A 26344-nucleotide genomic window follows, 5' to 3' on the forward strand; every position below is an offset into this window, starting at 1 on the left:
TAAAATATTTACTCCAAAGTGTCATTTGTAGGGTCATAATATTGATAATATTATAAAATGTGATGTAAAAGTTTAACTTTTTAAAGTGTACTTGTCAAAATCTTTCAAATGAGGTGTTGATACTGTAATAAACATAAAGTGAACTGATATACACAGCGAGTTATAAACAAAAATTACGAATTTTTAAAATATATATTTTTAGTCAAGTTAGAAAGTTTGGAGATGTGTTTGTGTGCTGTTATGAATGTATAAAATGAGATTGTGTCACTGTTATTGAAAATAATGTTAATAAAAACTTTTTATGTTTGTGTAAAAACCTTTGTGTAAATCTTTGGTTATAAACGCTTGAAACGAGTTCGCTGGAGTTAAAGGTGTAAACAGAGTTTGAGATATTACTTCTGTTAAGGTTAGAATATCAGTTTGTACAAGTTTTATCTATAAATCTATTAAATAAAGCACTTTTTTATGTTATAACGGCTTTTAACGGCTTTTTAACGTTTCTCGCTCGCGCGAAGAGCTGAACAGGTAACTGCACTGACTGGCACGCGCTGGCTCACGCGCTCGCTCACTCACCTCCTCGAGCGCAGTCACGGTGCTCCTGCAGTCGCCGATCTTCGCCTGGAAACACGACGTGGCCGGAGACGCGATGTCCTCGTTCGCCAGGGAGACGAAATCCGAGATGCTTAATTTCTCCGGCATGGCTGTGCGAGCGAGGTTCTGAGGTCCTGCTGCCACCGCGATCGTCTAAAATAATCCAGGCTCGAGTCGTTGAGAGAAGTCCGCGAGAGAGCACGAGCACGAGCACGGCCTCATACCTGCCGACATGAACCTGTAAACAGTGCGGTGTGGAGAGTAAAAGTCAGCGCGCGCTCTCTCTCTCTTCACTCTCTCGCGCACTAAAGTTTTACACTCCCGTGCACGGGGGTGCGGCGCGCGCGTCTGAGCTCATAGTTGTGGCGTCACGTGGGAATGTTTGGGTTGAGCTGAACATGGCGCCTTTTCCAGCCTTTTCTTTGTCTTCTATACACAACAGTGCAGAAATGTAACGCTCCTTTTAAACGCTCAGTCTATTCATTTCAATGCACCAAGTTACCCCAGTAAGACCGAACAAGCACGCTCAGAGAGGAAGCACAAAGGATGCATTGTGCGTGTTTTGAAAATGCACAATCATTTGCACAGTTGTGCAATTGTTTATTTCATTTCTAACAAAAGAGCATGCAGAGTTTTTTTGCAATGATGCTGCAGTTGTCCTGACTCAAAACTGGTTTTTATTTCAGTATTCAGTAGGAATGTGACTGTACAATTCAAGGACCATAAAGACTTGGCTTGAACAGCTTCTGGTTGGATTGGTACACTGATTGCAAGCCAACATTACAATTCATCGGCCGAAAGGTAGAGAACACCATAACATTAAAACCACCTCCTTGTATCTACACACACTGACCATTTTATCAGCTCTACTTACTATATAGAAGCACTTTGTAGCTCTTCAATTACTGACTGTACTTTTGTAGCCAGCTTTCACCCTGTTCCTTAATGGTCAGGACCCCCACAGGACCACCACAGAACAGGTATTATTTAGGTGGCGGATCATTCTCAGCACTGCAGTGACACTGACATGGTGGTGGTGTGTTAGTGTGTGTTGTGCTGGTATGAGTGGATCAGATGGAGGTTTTAAACACCTCACTGTCACTGCTGGACTGAGAATAGTCCACCAACCAAAAACATCCAGTCAACAGCACCCCGTGGGCAGCGTCCTGTGGCCACTGATGAAGGTCTATAAGATGACCGACTCAAACAGTAGCAATAGATGAGCCATTGTCTCTGACTTTACATCTACAAGGTGGACCAACTAGGACACGGTATTTAAAAACTCCAGCAGCGGTGCTGTGTAAGATCCACTCATACCAGTACAACACACACTAACACACCACCACCATGTCAGTGTCACTGCACCACCTAAATAATACCTGCTCTGTAGTGGTCCAGTGGGGGTCCTGACCATTGAAGAACAGGGTGAAAGCAGGTTAAAAAGGTATGCAGAGAAACTACAGACTACAGCCAGTAATTGTAGAACTACAAAGTGCTTCTATATGGTAAGTGGAGCAACAAGGAGGTGGTTTTAATGTTATGCCTGATCAGTGTAGTCTTGCAAGAATCACATGAAGAGCGTGAAGGTGGAGGTGACAATAACAAGAGGCAACAGCATAAAAACCTTCACTGATCTGTAGAACCTGGAGTTTGTCCACTAGGTTCCTCTTTACTATGTTGATGCCTGGTGAGCCAACAGAGGTTCTGCCAGTTAGAAATACAAGAGCTGACATATTTATTGCAGATTTTGCAATTGTACATGGGTGTTGTGGGAAACCTTTGGAAATGTGTGACTAATTTTAATAACTGTGTCTGGAACACCTCAGCTGTGACTTCAACCTGTCAAGCTTGATCTGTGGCATTTTTGAATGACTGTTGTGCTCTAATATCCACCTTAACCAGGTTCAATATAAAAAAACTGAGACAGCAGCGGTTGAAATGGGTAAAGATAAAGTACTCATACTGGCATAAGAAGTATGGTAGGACACTCAAAGTGAGAGAAGTATGTGGACTTTTTAGGTTCACCAATTTGGCATTTGCGTACCTTTAGCATGCAAATGAATTTTATGGGTATACCATTAGTGACTGTACATCTGTACATCTGTTAGTCTGTAGACTTTGTTACCACCCTGTGCCCCAATGACCAATGGAAAGAGTTCCTCCATAGGATCATTCTCGGCTCTGCAATGAACGTGTGTTGTTCTAGTATGAGTTGATCAGGTGCAGCAGTGTTGTTGGGATTTTTGAGTAGTGTTGATCCAAAATATCTATAAATATCTATAAGTATCTACTGGAAGAACACATTTCCATAGACATCATTTGAGTAATTGATTGGTATGGGCCAACAACAATGGCCTTTGGATGAATATGTAGGGAGTTCCCCCCATGGTCCAGCCTTAAGATAGAAGATTTACATTTTCACCATTTAGCAGATGCTTTTATCCAATTGACTTACAGTACCATGACAGTATACAGTCTGAGCAATTGAGGGTTAAGGGCCTTGCTTAAGGGCCCAACCATGGCAACCTGGCAGTGGTGGGGCTTGAACCAGGGACCTTTCAATTACTAGTCCAGTACCTTAACTGCCCTAAATAGGAAGAGGTTGAACTTACTGGCCTCTTTATTATTTATTATGTAGAGACAGTGGTAGCCCAGTGGGTAGAGCTTTGGTCTATCAATTGCAAGGTTGAGAGTTTGAATCCCAGCTCTGCTATGCAGCCACTGTTGGGCCCTTGAGCAAGGCCTTTAACCCTCTTGGCTCCAATGGTGCCGTACAATGACTAATTGTATCTTTGGTACAATATCTTCCATATTTTTGGTCGTATTGCTTCTCTCCTCCCAGCATTGACAACGAGTTTTTTAGGTCATGTAATAGATTCAGGAACTGTCCCTTTAAATCCAAGTGAACCTTGACTAAGAAAAATGCAACGGTGCACATGTGGGACGTATCTGCTCCTCAGCTCCAGCTCAGCCTGAAGAAGTTCTGTAAGTAATTATGGTTTTCTCTCTCTGCCTCTCCTCTTTTTATGTTCCTCGGTTCTGGAGAACAAGGGGCCTCCCTCTTCCCCCGGGTGGAAACGTGTGGTGTGGTTTAATCGCTGGGCTGGGTTACTGACAGGGTGTGTGTGTGTGTGTGTGTGTGTGTGTGTGTGTGAGAGAGAGAGAGAGTAAACAAATAAAATAAATGATGTTTTAATTTTATTTTATGGCATATAAACCAAACCAGTGGCAAACAGACACAACACAGCACTTTATTCTTCTCAGACATTTCCATGTAGTTTTGTTCACTGTAAAGCTAATTATACAGCTACAAATATGTAGACACCCTCCTAGTTATTAAGTTCAGACTTTTGCAACAGTTTGGTCCAGTATAAGCTTTACAAGACTTGGTTTAATCAGCTTCAGATTGGATTGGTACACTTATTGCAAGCAAAACCTTATCGTCCAACATTAGTGTATATCCTAACAAAAGAGCGGAGACTGTTATAACCTCAAAAAGAGACCAACTATATAATAGTGCCCATGGTTTTGAAATGGAATGTGGTTGTACTTCTTGGTGAGAAATAAAGGTTACATTATTCATTCTGTCTGTGTTTGCCACGGTTTAATCCTTTAACCCAGACAGGTTGCCAGTCCATCACAAGACACACACACACATATGTACATCGATCAGCCATAACATTAAAACCACCTCCTTGTTTCTACACTCAATGTCCATTTTATCAGCTCCACTTACCATATAGAAGCACTTTGTAGTTTTACAATTACTGACTGTAGTCCATCTGTTTCTCTGCATGCTTTATTAGCCTGCTTTTACCCTGTTCTTCAATGGTCAGGACCCCCACAGGACCACCACAGAGCAGGTATTATTTAGGTGGTGGATCATTCTCAGCACTGTAGTGACACTGACATGGTGGTGGTGTGTTAGTGTGTGTTGTGCTGGTATGAGTGGATCAGACACAGCAGCGCTGCTGGAGTTTTTAAACACCTCACCGTCACTGCTAGACTGAGAATAGTCCACCAACCAAAAATATATCCAGCCAACAGCGCACCGTGGGCAGCGTCCTGTGACCACTGATGAAGGTCTAGAAGATGACCGACTCAAACAGCAGCAATAGATGAGCGATCTACGTACAAGGTGGACCAACTAGGTAGGAGAGTCTAATAGAGTGGGCAGTGAGTGCTGAGAATGATCCACCACCCAAATAATACCTGCTCAGTGGTGATCCTGTGGGGGTTCTGACCATTGAAGAACAGGGTGAAAGCAGGCTAATAAAGCATGCAGGGAAACAGATGGACTACAGTCAGTAATTGTAGAACTACAAAGTGCTTCTATATGGTAAGTGAAGCTGATAACATGGACAGTGAGTGTAGAAGTGGTTTTAATGTTATGACTGATCAGTGTATAATAGACTTAAATACTTTAAATAGATGGTGGTAGATGGTTTGTATGTTTAGGGTACAGAAATACATTGTATGAACTCCACAGTCAGTGAGCTTCCCAATTTCTTTTCCCCTTTTTTTTCTTCTCACTTTTCAACCCCACCTTCCAATGTGACGTGCCTCCCAACCACACCAACCAGCCTTACAAAGAGGCGGTGCGTAAACCGAGTCTGTCCAATGATCTACAGCAGGGGGGGGAAGTCTGGGAAACCAAAAAAACACTGTTCCGGTAAAGGTGAGTGGAGAGATGTCACGTTTCCCAGCACACCAACTGCTTTCCAGTTCAGTGCCAAAACCTGCTGAGTCAGGGAGAAGGACTAGAGGATCAGAGTCCTAATTTACTGTCACATATGACAAAACACAACACCAAAAAGCAGGAGAAATAACTGAGGGTCACATGATTTAAGGAAATCAGATCCTGGTACTGAGTTTGCCCATAAAACCTAGTTTACACAAGTCAGTATCAGTAATCTGATTTCTTTCTTACTACTGAGAGAGTTGGTATCATCATTTACAGGGTCTGTCTGAAAACCTAGTGAGCTGCCTTGCTGCCGACTGCCTACCTGATCAGCTGCCTCAGTAGAGAGGATTCTAATAACACATCGAACGTATAAGGCAGATTATTTAGACGCACTATTATTATTTAGGCAGCGATTGCGATGATCAAATCACAGCAGTTTTGCTTACTAAGCTAACACAGTTAGCCTTAGGCCATTCGAATTAATAGGCTGAGCCGGCGCAACCTGCTAGCACGCCTGCTAACGTCTTCCTCCGTCACTGACAAGCCCGAATTTGCAAATAAATGACACTTGTGCACCTTCATACAAAGGTATTAAAAATCACCGAAACACAGATTGAGAGTTTGACAACATCCAACATCAGTGACTGTCCTCAAGTGCTCTTTCAACTGAATGGGCCTAATACAATCCAAAATATTATGGAAAGGTGCACAAACATTAAATACATTGATTAAAGGATTGAGTTGGGTGGGAGCAACTCTGTACATGCTTAAGATTTTAAAATCAAACGTGTAACAAGCTTTGGGTCGGGTGTCCACATCCTTTTGGACACATAGTGGAAGCGTGTGACAGTAAAAGCAGCACTGGTGGTCTGAAACCTCTGATGGACTGTGGGTCTATGTGAGAGACTAACAGTCCAGTCAGGACAGGTCTGGACTCGCTTCAGGTGTCGGTCATTCGTCATCGCATGTCACATGAAGCTACAGACATTTTTTAATGACCAGTTTAAAGACAAACATAAATTAGCATGGAAAAAGTTCAAAGTCAAAGTTGGAGATGTTTCCTATGGAACGCAATATCCGGCTGACCTGTGACCTTCGCCTTTAGGCAACTGTTCACCTGCAGTTCTTGCGGCTATGGCTGAAAAAGCGAGGGTTGAGTCACGATGGCTGTCTGAATCAGATAACTCATCCCTGTCACAGTCATATCTGTCACATCCTTGGAACTGTGGGAACTCTGTCATGAGCGCTACACCCTCAGGAAATGATGATTTGCAATCTAAAACTGTAACTGTAATTAATCTAGAACTTCGTTTTACTAAACATGAACGGTACTTGACTTCATCACAGACTGGACTGAATAATAAAGAACTCCAATTGCTTGTTTATCCATTTCGCTAATACAACTCATATTTACATTTACACGTCCTATTAGTACTATACAAAAGTGCAATATGTAATATATTACTCATATTTTATGTATACATTATACTCACAATAATATAACTAAGTACATCACTTGTTTTTAAAGGGAATTCTTTTACTATAAATAACTACACTATGTTTTTACCACCCTTCTTTCATTTAAAATATTCTCAAGGCCGCATCAATGAGCCTTGGTCGCCCATGACCCTGTCGCCGGTTTACCACTTTTAATAGTTACTGACCACTGCAGACCGGGAACACCCCACAAGAGCTGCAGTTTTGGAGATGCTCTGACTCAGTCGTCTAGCCATCATAATTTGGCCCTCAAATCCTCACACTCGCCCATTTTTCCTGCTTCTAACATCAACTTTGAGGGTAAAATGTTCACTCGCTGCTTAATATATCCCCCCCCCCCCCCCACTAACAAGTGCCATGATGAAGAGATCAGTTTTATTCACTTCATCTGTCAGTGGTTATAATGTTATGCCTGGTCGGTGTATAATACAATAACAGAGAGTGTAAAATGCATTGTTTGTCACGTAAAAATCATAGACAGAATGTTGGTCGCTTGAAAACCCCAAATTAGAAAAAAAGTTGGGACGGTATGGCAAAATCTTACATTTACTTGGACTTTTATTTGATTGTAGATAGTAGGGCGCCATCAATCAGCCAGCAGAGGTTGTAATTGAAATAATTACGATTAGTTCTCTGCCGGCAGGCAGAGCTGAGACTTGATACGATGTATTCGAGATCCTATGGCCTGCTTCTTTCTTTAATGAATGTTGTTTTTAAACATTTCAATCATTTTCTCCTGCATTTGTTGACGAACCGAAAATTGTTTCCCATCTTGGCTTCGTAAAGACTAACTTCACAATCACCTGTTTGAATTCATCACACCAGACTTTATTAAAAACACCACACGACATTAAGTGCTGCCTGCCTGTACAGATGCCTTAGATCACATCACAGAATCCATTCATTCTCTCAAATACATTATAAATACAAAACAACACAATTCTGTTCATTACAGATCAATTGAAATATGAAATGCTAAAAATTCAACTGAACGATCTCAATATAAACAAAGTCAATATTTATACACACACATGCTTAAAAGCACACAATTTTCAAGTTTAATAGGACAGGACGTGTCCCACACGAGTAAACGGGACGAGTAAACGAGAAGCCCTGGGGAAGAAAAGTCATCGAAACATTCGTATAAACCAGTAAACCCGGACGTTTCTCATAGTAAAAAGAGGTTAAAAAGTCTAAAAACGTCAGTTGAAAAGCAGATCTGTCGTACTGTGTACTGTGATTTTCAATAGAGCTTAATATCATATCCGAGCCTGTCCATATTTATTCAGACAGGGCTGTTTTCACAGATTTCTGTAAAAGCCGAAGCACATGAGAGCTTAATCCTGAGAGGAAAGAAAACGTTCACATCTACACACCAGTTCTGGCTCAGGTTCTGGTCTGAAGCTTAGAGGCCTCACAGGTGGGGCAAGAGTTCAGCGTCTCAGAGAAAGAGAAACAGAAACGGCTTTGTTTCTCCTGCATTTCAACATTTAAATGTCAAACTGGACTTTAAGAGTAAGGTCTCTTAAAGGAAAGGGGGGTCAAATGAGATTTTTCACTCAACTCTAAAACTCTAACATACTAACAGACAGGAAATGTACAGGGGTTCAGTTTTGCCTTTTCTGGGTCTGCACTAGCATTCATTTATTATTTACCAGTAATAAATCATTGCACAATTGCCATAATTACACTTTGAACTACACGGTGGAGAAAGCATTCAGGTTGCACGGCGGTAAAGCAGGCTAGGCCACTAAAGCTGGGATCCAGGGTTCGAATGCCAGTTGACATCAAGATATACTGACATGTTTGGCTATGTCTGATGGGGATGACTGACACCCTGTGATAGACTGCGTCCTACAGTGATTCAGAAGCCACAACTTGACAGCAGTGGGGATTGAATCGGTAACCTAACCACTGGCTACCATCGTCCATTATTACTAGAAGGGGGTGTGACAATTTAGAAGTGCACCTAATGCTAATATTCCAGTCAATGATCTAGTATGCTGGAGGTTGGGTTCAGATTCGTTTTCCCTTTAAACCATTGCTGAAAAGACGGCGCTGACCAGCTGACCAAGCCAGAATAGGGACTGACATCATTTACAGACAGAATACTAACACAGTAGTGGAAGGCACAGTTTTCCAAAGTGAGCCTGAAACGTTACATCTAGACCCTGTTTACATTCGGCCAGTTTATGCGTCTAGTATCTGGGTATCTGGATTTGAACCACACAAGTTTGAACTACACTCATAGTCTTGGGTTAGTCAATTAGAAAACTGGTTACTGTGTGGAGAACATGGACTAAACTGGGTTCTGCATTTATAGTTTTTTGCATTAATTAAGCTGTTGCTTAACTGCATGTTATGCTGTATGGCTAGAAAAGCGTGTTTTATGCTAAAGGCTGCTGCCATCTAGTGGGCGTTGTAGGCTTTCAATTTTAAATACGGTATCAACAATGTATTTATTAATGAGCTTGCTTGGACGCAACGTGAAATTATTATTTAAATAATAATATTAATACATGATAATGTTTCTAAAAACATTTACCTGAATTTTTTAAATAATAATACATGTTAGTGTATTATTTCTTTATATAGAAACATACCTATATATAGTCACATATTAGACAGTACTGAGCTGGAGTTACAATGCTGATTGAAAATCTCCTCTTTTCGCTCGTACTTTCCAGCTCCAGCTGTTTCATCTGGCAATATTAGGCTGCATCAAGGGTTTCACTGGACGAGTTATTTCTTAGCTTTTCAGTCAAGGGCCACGAGTTGGAAAAGAATGAGCTAGATCCAAGTTGTGTGAATATGGGTTCAGTTGGAAAAACAACAACAACCCAACCAAACACCCCGGACAGGACACCAATCCATCCCCGGGGGGCTATGTAGACCTGTCCACGTCTGTATATAAACCCTGGACCATGAACCCAAACGCCCCCCTTTATGTGAATATACACACTAAATATTTGGCAAACTCATCACCCATCCCTAATTAGCTCAGTCAGATGCATTTACATGGAGCTTTACTGCACATTTCAATGTGGTTCGAATAGACCTTGCGTTCACATTTGGACTTAAACGTGGATAATGCACATCCAGATACTGACACATGCACAGACAGGGTCTAGAGCTGGATTCAAGCTAGATTTGGACCTCCCAGCTACTTAGTTTTGAAAATTTGATTTGAATTGTGAGATCTGCCTGAATATGGAATATGGCTCCATCCAATACAACATTTGGATTGGAAATTAAAAATTCTCACTACAGAGGAAGTTAAGGTTGAGTTTATATATATATATAAAACAAGCACCAATATCGAAAGTGTGACCGGGCAGAGTAAAACTGACTCACTTCTGCCCTCTACTGGTAAAATATAATAATAAAATAAAATAAAAACAGTGCGAGTGTTTAGCTTTGGAAGACTTGAACAAAAACATTCCTGAGTATCGATTCAAATTCGAAATAAAAGCACCAAAATAAACTACTATTAAATTACCGCTTGGGACAAAACTTCATACACAGGGGCTAAAATACATTATAATGTACAAAAATATTATATTCGCTTTATTACAAATACCTAACTAGCTATCTATTGCTATGAAAACTAGACTACACTAAATTATGTTAATTTCCTAACCCTAGACATTATATTTTACCCGTGCTGCACATTTCAGTGAGTATTAGCTCAAACACCACTGAACTGAGCGGCGCATCATAAGACCTTCATGAGGTACAAAGCTGAATCATAAACTGGGGAATCTGCCCCCTTTACATGGTCCCTATTATTTAATTTCTTCGTGAAAAGGGGCGCTAGTATTTTACCCTGGCCAGCAGCGGATTCTTACAAATTCAGCGCACACAGAGGACCGCCGCTCGTGCCAGACAGGAGTTATACACTTAGTTATACTCTTTCTAGAGCCGCCATTTGTCTGTGAGAGACAAGGGAGCAAAAGTTCTGGTCCACCTAAGGCGCCTGGTAATTGCATTTAATTTATTCACTGTGTTTTTTTTTTTTTTTACCTGAGACTTTTACTCTAGGATGATCCTCTCTCGAATGTACAGATCTATGGGTTAACATTTGTATCTGAAGTCACTTATTTAGTAAATATGTCCTTACATAACTAAAACCTTTCATGGTTGCATAACTGCACAATTTCTAATAATGGCTGTGTTACAAACCACATACTATGTAGTATAGTATGTCGTATTAGTACACCACCAGTGAAGTGTTTTATACCCTGTTTAGTTTGGTAGGAAGCAGTTCGAAATGCAGAAACTCGGAATTAATTCTGAATTCAGAAATCTGGACCTGGTTCTAGAATTTAGCTCACACTCTTGCACTCTGGACTTAATGCAGAATTCTGTATTTGGCCCCCCAGATTGGTCTGGACCTCACTGCAGAATCGAGGTTCTAGACTTCAAATTTCTGAAATCGTCTGGACCTCACTGCTTTTTGAACTAAACACTTCTAGAATTGTTCTAGAATTCTAGATCCAGGTCAGGAATCCTGATTCTAGAATTGCACAATTCTAAATTTGTCTGGACCTCACTGTAAAATCCAGGTTCTAGACTCCGCAATTCTGAAATTGTCTGGACCTCATTGGAGAACTAAGAAAATAGAATTCTGGCACCTAATCTAGAATTCTGGATCCAGGTCAAGAATCCTGATTCCAGAACTGCACAATTCTAGAGTTTTTAGGACTTCATTGTAGAATGTAAAGAATCCTGATTTTAAAATTGAACAATTCTAGAATCGTCTGGACCTCACTGTAGAATCGAGAAAATAGAATTCAAGCACCTAATCTAGAATTCTGGATTCAATTCAAGAATCTTGAATCGTTGCACGATTCTAAATTTGTCTGATATTCTGAAATTGTCTGGACCTCACTGTAGAATTGGGAAAATAGAATTCTGGCACCTAATCTAGAATTCTGGATCCAGGTCAAGAATCTTGATTCCAGAACTGCACAATTCTAGAGTTTTCAGGACCACTTATTAGAATGTTAAGAATTCAGATTTTTGAACTAAACAATTCTAGAAAATAGAATTCTGGCACCCAATCTAGAATTGGGGATCCAGGTCAGAAATCCTGATTTTAGAAATGAACGGTTCTAGATTTGTGTGTAGAACTGAGAAAATAGAATTCTCATCTAAAATTCTTGATCCAGGTCTAGAAATAAATGATTCTAGAATCATCTGGAACTCATTGTAGAACTGAGAAACATAATCCAGAAATCTGGATCCAACTGTAGAATAATGGATACAATTAAAAAATTCTTGACCTAATTCTAGAAATTCTAAATTCTGGAATCAATCCCTGATTTACATCTAGAATCTAAAATGCAAATCTCACAGCTAAAGGTTTGGTTAAAAAGGCTTTTTTTTTTCTTCTTTCCTTCCTCGGCTCCTGTCCTTCATTTTAGCTGCAACAATAGAAGAGTTCAGTTTTTAAAACGTGTGTTTAAACACAGCTGGGGAGGTAAACGACTGTAGTATCTCTCACACATTTGGGGAAGGACCAAAACGTTCTCTCGGCTCAGCTTTGCAGCAGATCCCCCAAGTCGTAGGAATCAAATAAGTCCGAAACTCCCTCTCCGTCGTCCAGCCCCCAGAGGTAGTCGTCGTGGTCGAGGGGCGGCGAGAAACTGACAAACGAGGGGTCGGCGGTTAGGGCGGCGCCCGAGAACTGATCTTCGGTTAACTGGAGAAGGCTGGGAGGTAGACCCAGAATGCCCTCCACGTCGAGCAGACCGGCGCCGCTGCTGGTGCCACCGAGGTTTTGGGGTTTAGAGGGTGCAGCTATGGGGGAGAAACATCAGATAAAATGTTTACAATTATCACCTGCAAAGTGTTCAGATTTTTACTTCCAGGCCTCACTGCGGGCAACTAGTGATGTCCAGTCTGAAATCTAGCAGACGTACCACCAATATCAAGCTGAAAATTTCAGTATGTGATTAACCAGTATAAAAAAAGCCTATCCCAGCTTTTCAATGGGCGCAAAACACACAGTAACACCCTGGATGCACACACACATACACCTATAGGGCAATTCAGTATCTCCAATTAACCTGACTGCATGTTTTTGGACCGTGGGAGGAAACCGGAGCACCCGGAGGAAACCCACGCAGACGCGGGGAGAACATGCAAACTCCGCACAGAAAAGACCCGGACTGACCCGCCTGGGGATCGAACCCAGGACCTTCTTGCTGTGAGGCGACAGTGCTACCCACCGAGCCACCCCCAGTATAAACGGGTTAATGAACATCAGTGGGTGTGGTTAAAACATCAGAACTCAGTAACTATAAGGGGCGTCCGGATATTTTTGATCAGAGGTCGATTATGTCTCACCTTCTGTTCCTTGCAGCCGTTTCGGAGTGTTTGGATGTGTCGGCGTGCTGGAGTGAGTGCTGGGTGCGATGCCGTATGAATGGTCCCCCCGGGCAGCGCAAGCTTTTACCGGGCTTTCGTCTTCGGGCAGCTCCTCCGGGCACAGGTACACCTCAATGGGGCCGTTCTTACTCTTCAGGTAGATCTGCATAGACCCTTGCTGATGGAGCAAAATGGGAAAAAAAAAATACATACAGTATTTTAACTGATTTTGAAGTATTTACACCAATCAAAAATCATTTACTCCTGTCAGTAGAATCAGCTGAGAGGTTTCGAGGTCTCTCACTCACCTCAGTAGCTTCTGGAACCTCCAGTTTTGTCTCTGAAGGAGCTTTCACTGCGATCACCGTCTGGTCCTGCAGACTTTCTATGAAGCGGATGTCCTGATACGTCACGTATCCGAATGTGAGGCAGAGTTAAGGATTGATGGCTGTATGGGATGCACATTTACTGAATCTAAATAAGGTTGCGCTCAAGATCAGTAATCACTACTCCCAGCACCAGAAAACCAGTCCTTATTTACCCTAATGCCAAGTTCACCCTACACGACTTTCCAAGTCGTCAGGTCGCTGTACAGTTCACACTACACGACTGAATCTCTTGCACCCGGGAGTCTTTCAGTCGGTGTATATTTCACACTACACGATCCATCACCAACTGGAATCGCAGGCGAGCTTCTCTGGTCTCCTTTTTTTCTTCTTTTAAACAAAACCACACGTGAGAAGTGACGAGGGTTTTAATGACACCACGTCCAAAAATGCACGTCAACAAGTAGCGAGTGATCAAAGTGTTTGTGGTCTGATGTGCAGCGTAAAATCAAAGAGGAAAAATAAATGAATCTGAGTGGATTTGGCAACACAAACAGTATATGGCTTGTTCTGCAGTAAAGTGGATGTTAATTAATAATTTTGTAATGCAGCGTGGGTGTTATGTTTTGTAGCGGACGATCAAATCAGAAATACTACGTGTGTGTGTGCCGGTGTATCCTGATATAAACTATATCCTCTCCTGCATTTCCCCTCACACCGTATCCTGTGTTCTCATTGGCTGTTCGACATGTCACTCATTCCCAGTTGCCCATCTGAGATCAGATATCAATCAATCGCCGACCAGTCGCCGAGCGAAAATCAGGGCAAAAATCGTGTAGTGTGAACTAGGCATAACTGGCTAGCTTACATGTTTACGCTGGATGTATCCAAAACACTAATCTAATTGCATATAATTCTTTAATTCTAACTTACTCAGCCACTGCAAACCCCAACTCTGACCTTGAAGACTTGACTATCACACGTCTCGTCGGACATGCACACAGTTGCGACCGCTTTTTTTTTTACCTACCAGAGATGAAGTGTCGCTAAAAGCACTGTTGTGTATGGAGAGTCATATCCAGCAGAGCATTAACCAGGAACCTGTTCAAGCATCCCTTCCCACAAGCACAGCCAATCGTGTCTGTGTGGGCATCTGGCCAATCGGTAGCACGGCTGACATTTAAACCCTTTAATGGCAATGCTAACAGGGTATTCCTAATAGTGTGTTTAAAATCACAACAACACAGCTGCACCTGCTACACTCATACACGCACTACACACAGTGCTGAGAATGGCCCACCACCCAAACAGGATCCGGTCTACAGGGATTCCTTTCAGTGGGTAAATGGGGTACAGAGGGGGAGACTGAGCAGCACATATGCTACAGTCTGTAATTGTATACCCACAAATAATCATTGAATGTACAGTACATATCAGATAGGTGTACCTAATAATGTGCTCAGTAAGTGTAAATAGTGTGCACTTCAGCAGACGTTTATAGACTATGATCTATAAGCATTTTTGATAGTAAGTATAGGAGCCCTGGTGATGCTTTGAAGTCAGGAAAGGGGGCGACTGGTGAATCTGAAACTAATTGGTTCATTGGTTTGGTTCATTGGTCCATTGCTTTTACCTGCACACACACTTACACACACACTTACACACACACACACACACACACACACACACAGGCTGAAAGGATATCGTTGGTTGTCTTTGTTTTCGGTGAGCTCTCGGAGCTGATTGGTGCCGGACTGGAGGAGGTCGTCCAGAACCTTTTCCTTCCGGTCCAGCTCGGCCAGTTCCCTCCGCAGGGCGCTCGTCCGCTCCGAGCCACTGCCCGAGCCCTCGAACACGCCGGCGACCCTGTCGAACAGACAGAAAACGAGTCAGCAATGACGATAAATGATTCAAATACAGTCGAATCCGGTTAATCGGACCACATCGGGACGCGATCGTTTTGGTCCTAATAACCGGCTGGTCCGATTACACGAACATGCCCTATGTTACAAGGAATGATAGTGGAATGATCGCTTTCTCGTGTAGACTTTAATCGTGATTGACGGGAGGGAATTCCTTGCACGTGTTGCCGGACACTCTTGTTTACGCTTGACTTCATTTCGCCGAAAAGCGGAGATGCAGATGGATCCAATAACCACGCTGCTGGCTACTGGGTGCTTCGTTGTGGGAAAGAAAGTGGTGGGCGTGTTCACCTCCCGCTGGTTTTGCTCTTGTCAACACAACTTTTCGGATTTCCTGACCTTTGATAAAAGCATAAATTCTCCCGGGGAGCCCAGGAATCCTCCCATATCTCGCTGACCCGCTTTGCATCCGCTCTAAGTGGCGACTTGTGGCTTTTTTTTCTTATTCGCTCTCACATTCTTTGGTCCGATTAAACGGAATTTTGGTCCAATTAAGCGAATAACGTTACACGTACATAATAGGATTTGTTTCGGTACTTTAGGATTCAGTCCGAATAAGCGGCTGGTCCGATTAACCGGATTCGACTGTACATGTAAAATGTAGGTATCATCTCACTTTGTTTATTTATTTACTGATCTGCTCATGTGCACTGCTTGGATAACTGGACTACTGGGGTAAAATCCAAGTGGCTTGAATCTAATCTTATATGACACTTCGCATGTCAGTACATGGTGTCTAGGTTCTGTTTTGGCCCTTACATACACTTGTGTACGTGTGAGGGACTGTGATTCAGTATCACCTCACTAGCCAAACGTTGGTTTGGAATACGAGAAGGCCGAGACGTGGCTCCATCGAACATGTACACAATTGCGACCACTTTTTGTCACCGACCAAAGATGAAGTGTCGCTAAAAGCACTGTTGTGTATGGAGAGTCACTCCTTCCTATAGGCACAGACAATCGTGTCTGTGTGGGCACCTGGCGGGATGACAGCAAAAGCTGAGATTTGAACCCTTTAATGTCAATGCTAACAGGGTAGGTGTTCCTAATAAAGACACCAGAACTTTTAAACAGTATTTCAAATCACAACAACACTGCCGCACCTGCTGCACTCATACATACACAACCATGTCATATCCATGTTAGTGTCACTGCAGTGAACAGCATGGCCCACCACCCATATAAGGCCATGTGGGGTACAGAGCCACTTTAGTTACACTTGTGTATGTGTGAGGGACTGTGATTCAGTATCCCCTCACTAACCATCTGAGTGGGGTTTTCCGACAGCTGTATCTAAGTGGGGTCGGCAGTGTTCACCAAGCAAATATCGGACTATAAGGATTCTAAGTTCTATAAACACGCTAGCTTATTACTGACTTGTATGTTGCAAACACAAGCAAGCAATATGTGAGTCATGGCAGGTAGCTTAGCTTTAAATTAGCATGGCTGGTAAATCCCTGATTCGTTGCAGGTATCATGGCTGGGACAACGAAGACAAAAAGGACACGTGGTGAGACAGTAAGCAGGAGTATCGGCCCCTCGCACACTTACATCCACTGGATATGATTTTTGGATTTCTTGCGGATGAGCTGGACCCCCTCCAGCACGTTGGTGATGTCGTAGATCCTCCTCTTCTGCACCTCCAGCACCTCGGTGGCCCAGTTCAGGTCCAGCACGCCGTCCGCCGACTCGCTCAGCAGGCCGACGAACTTCTTGGTGAGCAGGCCGAGGGAGGTGTCGTAGCGCGTCCGCTCGCCTGGGGACTTCGGAGCTGTGGGGTAGTGAAGAACAAATTAAAGCCTTATGATCGTCTACTCTTAATCATTAAAGTTTTATTTCCCTTTGATATATTTTTGTTGCTTAAATTGGATCAATATGCAGCCACTACTGACCAAATAGTGCGAAGGCCACAGAGAAGTGTAAGGTTTATTTAATAAAAAGACTAATCTCCAGTGCCTATATTACTAGAACGTATGTGCTAAGGGGCTAAGATCTATATCAACAGAAGCTTTTATTGAATAAATAAACAGCTTAACATGACATGTAAAGTAACAGTACATGACAGGACTAGTTATAAGCTAGTTCAGCATTCATGCAGATTTTGAGCTGGTCAGTTAGCAGTCTATTAAAACGAGATGCAGCCAGCTACACTTGACCACATGGGAAAACATGACATAGCCAGGACTGTATATCTAACACTCACTCTTAGGACTGGAGAGTCTCGCTGCGACCACATTCCCCTTCCCTTTGGGTGTCCGAAATTCTGGCAGATAAAGCGGATCCTCCAAATCCAACCGCCTCTTAGCCTGGAAAACAACAAGAACTTTTTACTAAACACTTATTATTATGGTCAGGTGGCTACAAACTTTTGGTCAAATAGTTTATATGCTGAAATTTTTCAGTTGCTAGAATGATGTACTGATTCCCGTTCCTTTGGAAAACCACCCAGGCCTTTTGTGAAGCATCTGAATACAGTGGCAGAGCTTAACGTCCCAACACTTTACGATCTGACAGGAAATCACTTCTAACTGTCCTGCTAATAGCTCACTGCTGTGGAGTGTTCACGCTTTCAAGCTTAATCTCTGCAAAGCTGCCATCCTGGCATCCAACAGACATAACTGGCTGTGTCTGAGGGAGGGGAGGTTGAATGGGTTTTGTCCCATGAGAAGATATGTCTAAAAATATGAAATAATCATTAAATTAGGGAGCTCAGATTGTGCAGCGGTTAATTCTGCTAGTCCACTACTGCTGGGATTTGGTGTTCAAATCCCCAGTGGTGCAATAAACTGGGCGTCTACATACAAACATGACTTGCTATGTCTGACAAGGGGGAACAACCAAGGCCCTTGATGGACTGGTGTCCTGACCGATGTGTGTTACATAACAATTGTGACCGAGGGGGGTGGTGGGAGGCAAACATGGAGTGGACGCGTCTGTGCACGTGGTCAGAAGAAGCCTGGTTTTGTTCTGCAGCAATTTGAGCTCTCCACCTGTCACCAACATCTGGACTCAAGAGCAGGTGGGAGAGGGTTAAACTGAGCCCTGGTCTTCAGAGGTGCCATTCAAGACCCCAAATAAAACCAAACGTGTGTATTCGGCAGCTTCCTAAGTGGATCGACAGGGTTTGAGGGAGGCTTATTATATTCTAACTAATCTGCCTTCTGTAATCCTCACTACTTAGCTGCCTAGTTAGGCAGTGGGCAGCAAGGCAGCTCACTAGGTTGAGACAGACCCGTGGAGCTGATCCCCTTTGCAGCTATAACAGGGTCAGGTGATGAGAAGTCCTAATTCGCAATCCACATTCCAATTCATCCCAAATGTGCGCACTGGAGGGTGTGTAGGCCAGTTTAATTCCTCCAATCCAGACTCAAAACTTGTCTTTATGAACACAACATGCTGGAACAGGAAAGAACCTTCCCTAAATTGGCTGAATCCTTGTTGTTTCGACTACTGATCCACCAAAGTTTTCAAGGTCATTTGAAACACCACCTGCTTCTGTGCTTCTTGTACCCCCATTGGTGCTTGCTCCACTGATCTAAATACATCTAAATGAACGGTATGGCATATTTTTAATGCCAGCCTAGCTTGAACTAAACTGAGCAGGGTGGAAGGTCCTCAGGAGCCATTCCAAACTGTCAATGTACAAGTGTGTGTATCGCAGTCCCGCTCGTTCAATATAGAAAGCTTTAAATCCCCCCCAATAATGTAGACTAAAGGTTAATGAGTCAAAGCAGCACATAACCACAAAGAGAGAGGAAATTTGAGATCATTTCCTCACACCAAAACAGCGGAGATGAGTAAGCACTTCTTTTTTTTTTTTGCCAAATTCGAGAAGACAGAAGCAACAAGCATCAGATATTTAAACAGATCATAAGAAAAAAATGGGTTTAATAACCTAAACTTGCTATGTCAAGTAAAAGCTCAAACACATCTGCCTATTTACTGTTTGCAAAAAGCACTATGGAGTGATTAAAGCTGCAACTAATCTTTAAAAACATGCTAGATCTATCGCTGAGATCCAAAGATTCGAGGTTCGAATTTCAGTGGTGGTGACGGCCTGTCGGGCGTCTACACGGACATGACTAAAGTGTGGGGTGGCAAGCGTTTCCAAAAAAGCCCTCTCAGTGCCAGTCCCAAGCCAAGTCTGGTATGCGGACCAGATCTGCTGAGGCGACCCCTAAATACGGGAGCAACCGACACACAATGGTGCAAATTGTTGTCAGTCACTTGAATAATAAAACCATGAATATTAAAAAATGATGGCAGTGGACCTGGACCAGGTGAAGGTACTACACATAGTCCACGGGGTGCCACATCAAATGATGGAAACGTTGTAGTCTAGTGGTTAAGGTACTGGACTAGTAATCAGAGGGTTGCTGCTGTTGGGCCCTTGAAGGCCCTTAACCCTCAGTTGATGTATACTGTCACAGTACTGTCAGCTAAGTGCCAAAAATGTAAATGCTTCACACCGGTCAATCTGCGGCGGGTACAGATCGGCGCTTAGTACCTCGGAGGTAGGTGGGGAACAATCAAAGCCCTGCGATGGATCGATGGGTGATTTTCCAATACTACTACATACTACACATCTCAGGACTGAAATGCACTTCCTCTGCAGTTTGCACTTCTTTATTCTGAAGCTCTCCCACACAGAAGAGTTGTGCCACACCCTACAGTAATGACACTCCAGCAGACACTCATTCATATTGCAAAAGGTCATCCTGCCATGCTGGTGGTACCATCAAAGGTTTCCGTGCAAAATGAACGAGCGAGTGTGTGTGACACCCCGAGTTCAGGCGAGAGGGGGGAATGGGGGTGTCTTTGATATGCAGATGGACCGGAGGATCACAGAAATGTAGAGGTGATAAAGGAGCAATAAAGGTCCTGCAGTGGGGTAAGCAGAGGACAAAGCGCCTCACACCTCTGCGCCCTTAAGACTTAAGTCCTAATAATTCTACATATGCGTGTCTGGGTTGGGACATACAAGTGAAGTGTGGATGAGGGATATAGGCATGGACTGCTCAACAAGCTTAGTTCAGGTGTCCATATACTTTTGGCTATATTGTGTACTATCAAGATAGAAAACTGGAGGACTAGGAATTGATGGCCATTCAGTACAGTACATTACAGTACTGTGCCAGTATATTGTCTAAGCAATTGAGGGTTAAGGGTCTTGCTCGAGGGCCCAACAGTAGCAACCTGGAAGTGATGGGGCTTGAACCAGCGACCTTTTGATTACTAATCCAGTACCTTAACCACTAGGCTACAACTGCCACCCCAAGTTAAAGGGCATATACTGATATCATTGATTCTATACACCTGTTAGTAGGCCTGGTGTCTCTTTGGGTCATTAGGGTCGCCAGCCTCCCACCCACAAACCTACAGCTGAACTGAAGCTGTGACCCACTCGACCTTTTCAAAGCGACTCCAGCAGGTGGAGCCGAACCCGAAGGACAGGTGTTCACTGGGGGAGAGGACGTGAGGGGACAGGTGGGGAATAAAGACTGCACTTTTAGGACGAGCTCCAAATACCAGATCCAGTCCACACCCGAGCTGTTTAATACGAGAGCGGCAAGAGAAGCATCGAAAGCTGATGGTAACAGCACACCAGGCACCTACCAAACTCATCTGACCTGAACCATAAGGTCAAAAGTACGTGGACACCCTTTTTAATTAGTAAATTCAGGTCAGATGTTTTAGCTACACTCATTTCTAACCGGTGTAGAAGATTAATTAACAGTTTGGGGAAACACCTTTAGGATGAATTGGGATGTAGATTGTGACCCAGGCTCTCTCACCCATCAATAACTGACCTTAAATATTCCCGCAGACACACTCCAAAAACAGTAAAGGCTGTTATGCTCACAAAGCCACTCCAGCTCTATATTCCTGCATATGGTTTTAAATGGGACGCCCAACAAGCTCAGGTCATGACAGGTGTCCACATACTTTTGGCCACATTGTGTACTTCGGAGGTGGAAAGTAGGAACTTAAAATCCTGTCAATAAGAACATGGATCTCTGCACTGACCCTTGGTATTAATTATGTCCGTCCGAGCAACAAAAGCTTTGTATTCTTTTACGGTCCACATGTTCCTGACGTATCCAACTGCTGTATCGGCATGTTGGTGCATCAGAATTTAACATCATTGATTCAATTAATGTTCAAAACATCCCCCATCCCTTCTTCTGCTCTGGCCACCTTCTGTTGGACTAATCCTAAATAAACCTCTTATCTCAAACTCATCCCACCATTCATATTTAAATACACACACTCCGTCAGCACACGCGCTTGTTTGGGCCACAAATATACACACACACAACAAACCCAAAACCTGTTTTTACGGCCCAAACTTCAATAAACCTAATCTGCTGCTTTTAAAAGCCACCAACAAACGTCTAGTATGTTTTTATTTGATTTCAGTTACTAGCACCGCTGGGGATTCAAACCCTGGATCCCAGTGGTGGTGGACTAGCGTAATTCACCGCTATGCCACCCGGGTACACCTCTGGTTGAATCCTTCATTTCAACATTCTAGCTAATGGTTTGCTGTTGTGCTTCAATGGAATGTACTGGCTTCACTGGCATCCACCACCAACATGCTTGACAGTAGGTACAGTGTTGTTGGCTTTAAAAGACATCCCCAAAGCTCCAGAAGGCTTTTAGTGTCCATGCGATGAGCAACGAACTATATAAGCTTTATAGTTCCGATTTAGGAGCAGGAGCTTCTTTCTTACACTGCAGCCTCAAAACCAATAACAACAGAAAAACTCGTTCGACTGTGCAGACCAGTTTTTTCCAGTCCTTGGATTAAATCTTACGTTTGAAAAGAAAAAATGCCTATGGGTTATGTGTCTAGTTAGACAAGAAACAACGTTTCATGTACTGTTTGTACACATTATTTTGAAACGTCTTGACAGAGATTCCTAGACTGTCCCATTGTACACAAACCTCGTTAGCACTTGCCGTTGGTGTACATTGTTGACTATACACCGATCAGCCATAACATTAAAACCACCTCCGTGTTTCTACACTCACTGTCCATTTTATCAGCTCCACTTACCATATAGGAGCACTTTGTAGTTCTACAATTACTGACTGTAGTCCATCTGTTTCTCTGCATGCTTTGTTAGCCCCCTTTCATCCTGTTCTTCAATGGTCAGGACTTTCACAGGACCACCACAGAGTAGGTATCATCTGGGTGGTGTTATTGCAGTGCTATTAATGGTCCAAATCCAGACAATGTCTGGTTGGTAGTTGTAGCCTAGTGGTTAAGGTAATGGACTAATAATCAAGCCCCACCACTGCCAGGTTGCGACTGTTGGGCCCCTGAGCAAGGCCCTTAACCCTCAATTGCTTAGACAATATACTGCCACTGCACTGTAAGTCACTTTGGATAAAAGCGTCTGCTAAATGCCAAAAATGTAAATAATAGTTGGTAAATTGGTAACCAGTACTCTCCCAGAACCTTGACCCCTCTGTCCCTGAGCCAACAATCGCTACTAAAATCATCCAACAGTGAATCGTTTACTTAAAAAAAGGTTGGAGACGTGAAAATTATCCTTGTACGCAAACGTCAAACTGTAAAACGATTAAAAAGTTATGATCAACCCTCAATGAAAGGATCTGGAAGGCCCTAAGCCACCTCATACAGGAATGTACAGTTCTCAAAGACAGGGTAAAACGTTCAGAAAAGGGTTAAGGCGTATTGTGATGCTCCAGAAAGGCGTCTTTACAAACATGGTGAAAAATACAACCACAAATGCACCTTTAACACTGATCTTCATCTTGTTCCTCAGCCTTTGTCCAGTTTTTCGGTTACGGGGTCGGGCACAATTTTTACGCCGGATGCCTTTCCTGACCCGACCCTCCCTATTTATCCGGGCTTGGGACCGGCACTACAATGCACTGGTCCGTGCATCCCAGCAGCCAGGTACCTATAGGACCAATTCAGTGTCTCCAGTTAGCCTAGCGGCATGTCTTTGGACTGTGAGAAGAAAACCGGAGCACCCGGGGGAAACCCACGCAGACACGGGGAGAACATGCAAACTCGGCACAGAAAGGACCCGGACCGCCGTACCCGGGGATCGAACCCAGGACCTTCTCGCTGTGAGGCGACAGTGCTACCCACTTAGCCACCGTGCCGCCCATGCATGAGAAAATTATTAAAATGTTTAAAAACAACGAACCTCAAAGAAAGATACGAAGGAAGTTGCATATTTCTCCCTCTACAGTGCATGATATCATTAAACGATTCAAGGAATCGGGAGGAATTTCAGTGCAACAACGCCATACTGAAAAATAAAAGCTGAAACACTAAATCATTTGGTCTCCTGGGTGCCAAAACGTCTTTTAAGTGGGGTGAAAAGGAATGACAACATTATAAAGTGGTAAATGCTTTACTGTCCCAACTTTTTTGGAATGTGTTGCAAACTGAATTGAAAATACAAGGCAAATCTCATTTCAGACTCTTTGTCAGTTACTTTGTTTGCTTATTTATAAATGATTACTAGACTTTTGTTGTTAAATATATTAACAGGTTAATGTTAACGGTCACTTCTGCTAGCTAACACTAACTGTTTGTGTAAATAAGCATTAATTTCAATTCGTATGAACATTAAAACAGTATAAAAGTTCTTCCTAACCAAACAATCAAACATTCGGGATTAAAATATAATAAAAAACAGTTAAACATTTTCAGTTTTGGTGTATTTATGTTGAGCTAAGATTAGGATAGAAACGTATTAGCTTTACAGGCCACGTCTGTGGACACTTACGTACTAACTAGTACGCAAGTATGCTTGGCTACGCTAAATCCCTATACAGTCCTAGTATACTATGTAGTACGTTAGTACGCTGCTTGGCTCTGGAGAAGAAAGAGGCTTACCGGGAGGCGAGTGGACGCCTGGCGGCCTTGCTGAGCCCGGGCTCCGGCTCCATGCGGAGTGGCGTACAGGCAGTCCGTGGTTCTCCGCTCGGTCGCCGGTGTGTTCCCGAGCTGTGTGAAGTAACCCAGAGGTACTGAGTTCATGGGCGGACTGGCGAGTCCAGCGCTCAGTAGATCCGCCCTGGATCCGGACAAGAGCTTCTTCTGCGGGCACGACAGTGAGACCGGACCGCGGGTCGCGGCCGGAGAAATGCGCCTGGGTGTCCGGATCATGATGCGGCACTTTTTAATACTGAACCCGCAAAACTACAGACAATAAAGCGTGCCGTGCAATCGAATACGAGATGGTGATATATCAGCAATATTCAGTTAGTAAGAAAACGCACAATAATTCTGCATAAATACGAGAAGACACAAAATCTGCGCACAAATCTCCGCAAACAAAGCAAAAGTCGCTCGGTATTCTGGAGGAATTTAAAAAGCACAGGAGTCCACCCTGCTGTCCTTTGTTCCAACAGGACAAGCTCTGGCACAGAACACACCAAACTCAGTAATAATCGCAGTGTTGAGTCTACAAGTGCGCAGTTCGATTAAACTGCGTCTAAATCTTCCAGTCGGTTCGTTCTATTCTCCTCCTAATAGATCTGATTCACTAGAGTTTACTCGAACAACCCCCGGACCGACCGCAGCCTGCCTGTCTGACTGTCTGCCTGTCTTGTCTGTCTTCTCGGCGCTCCAGTTTGACATGAGCCAGAGCGCAGAAGCGCAGTTTTAGCGCCAAATTCAGTCCCGCGAAATTCGGATGTGCCGCGGATGGAGACGCGCTGTGATTGGTCCGCGGCACGCTGCACTCGCGCCACTCCGCTCATTTACATAGAGCAGTTGGCGGACGGCGGGACCCCCTTTTAAAGGGCCAGTTCACCCCCTTTATCTCCCCACAACAAAGAGACTCACAAAGACTCTCAAAACCGTCCTAAAAACACAACGTTTGAATCAAATCTCTATAAAACATAGTTTCTGTCAGTCATTAGGCATCAGTGTAGTAAAATGTTTACGCACTAGCATAAGAACTGAAGATAAACCATCAAAACTATTTCATCACAAGCTATTCTGACTCTAAATGAGCATTTTTAAAGGTACAACCCCAAATCAGAAAAGTTGGGACAGTATGGAACATGCAAATAAAATAAAAACACAGTGTTCCCAACATTTACTTCGACTTCAATTTGATTGCAGACAGAATGAACCTGAGATATTTCATGTTTTATCTGGTCGACTTCATTTCATTTGTTAATAAACATCCATTCCTGGGTTTTAGGCCTGAAACACGTTCCAAAAAAGTTGGGACGGGGGCAGTTTATGCCTAGAAATGAGGTGAAAAAAAACCTAAATAATGATGTGATCATGGTTTGGTACAAAAGCAGCATCCAGGACAGGCTGAGTCTCTGATGAGCAAAGATGATCAGAGGATCTCCAGTCTGTCAACAAATGTGTGAGGAAATTATTAAAATGTAAAAATTAGTAAAAACAAAGGCAACATTACAAAGTGGTAAATGCTTTACTGTCCCAACTTTTTTTGGAATGTGTTGCAGGCCTGAAATGCAGGATCGGATGTTTATTAATAAATGAAATGAAGGGCCAGTTCACCCCCTTTATCTCCCCACAACAAAGAGACTTTCAAAACCGTCCTAAATACACAACGTTTGATGTTTTGTTTGTTTATTAGGATTTTAACGTCATGTTTTACACTTTTGGTTACATTCATGACAGGAAACGGTAGTTTATCATTACACAAGGTTCTTCAGTTCACAAGGTTCTATAGAACACAGTCATGGACAATTTAGTGTCTCCAATTCACCTCACTTGCACGTCTTTGGACTGTGGGAGGAAACCGGAGCACCCGGAGTAAACCCACGCAGGCACGGGGAGAACATGCAAACTCCACACAGAAAGGACCCGGACCGCCCCACCTGGGGATTCAACGTTTGAATAAAATCTCTATAAAACATAGTTTCTGTCAGCCATTAGACATCCGTATAATAAATATTACATACTAGAGTAAGAACTG

General features: G+C 43.1%; 2 protein-coding genes and 1 long non-coding RNA gene across 4 annotated transcripts in view; 1 reads left to right on the forward strand and 2 right to left on the reverse strand.

Moving 5' to 3' along the window:
- The window catches only part of asap3 (ArfGAP with SH3 domain, ankyrin repeat and PH domain 3), a 35999-nt gene extending 35123 nt beyond the window's left edge, over positions 1-876 (reverse strand). For both annotated transcript variants that reach the window (XM_063006726.1, XM_063006725.1), the window contains exon 1: positions 574-876. In XM_063006726.1, the coding sequence (XP_062862796.1) occupies positions 574-699 (126 nt within the window). In that variant the 5' untranslated portion in view covers positions 700-876. The remainder of the gene's footprint in view (positions 1-573) is intronic.
- An 11380-nt stretch (positions 877-12256) lies between these two features.
- Positions 12257-24578, reverse strand: e2f2 (E2F transcription factor 2). The gene is made up of 7 exons (XM_063007551.1): positions 24277-24578; positions 17596-17698; positions 16944-17163; positions 15175-15336; positions 13453-13567; positions 13124-13322; positions 12257-12574 (listed from the first exon to the last, which is right to left on the reverse strand). Exons 1-7 carry the CDS (start codon positions 24547-24549, stop codon positions 12312-12314), a joined length of 1335 nt encoding a protein of 444 aa, XP_062863621.1. The 5' UTR covers positions 24550-24578; the 3' UTR covers positions 12257-12311.
- Positions 12948-17238, forward strand: LOC134325379 (uncharacterized). The gene is made up of 2 exons (XR_010014288.1): positions 12948-13268; positions 16864-17238. It is a non-coding gene; the product is annotated as an uncharacterized LOC134325379 (long non-coding RNA).
- Positions 24579-26344: the final 1766 nt, after the last annotated feature.

Source organism: Trichomycterus rosablanca, chromosome 13 (assembly GCF_030014385.1).
Source record: "Trichomycterus rosablanca isolate fTriRos1 chromosome 13, fTriRos1.hap1, whole genome shotgun sequence".
NCBI lineage: Eukaryota > Metazoa > Chordata > Actinopteri > Siluriformes > Trichomycteridae > Trichomycterus > Trichomycterus rosablanca.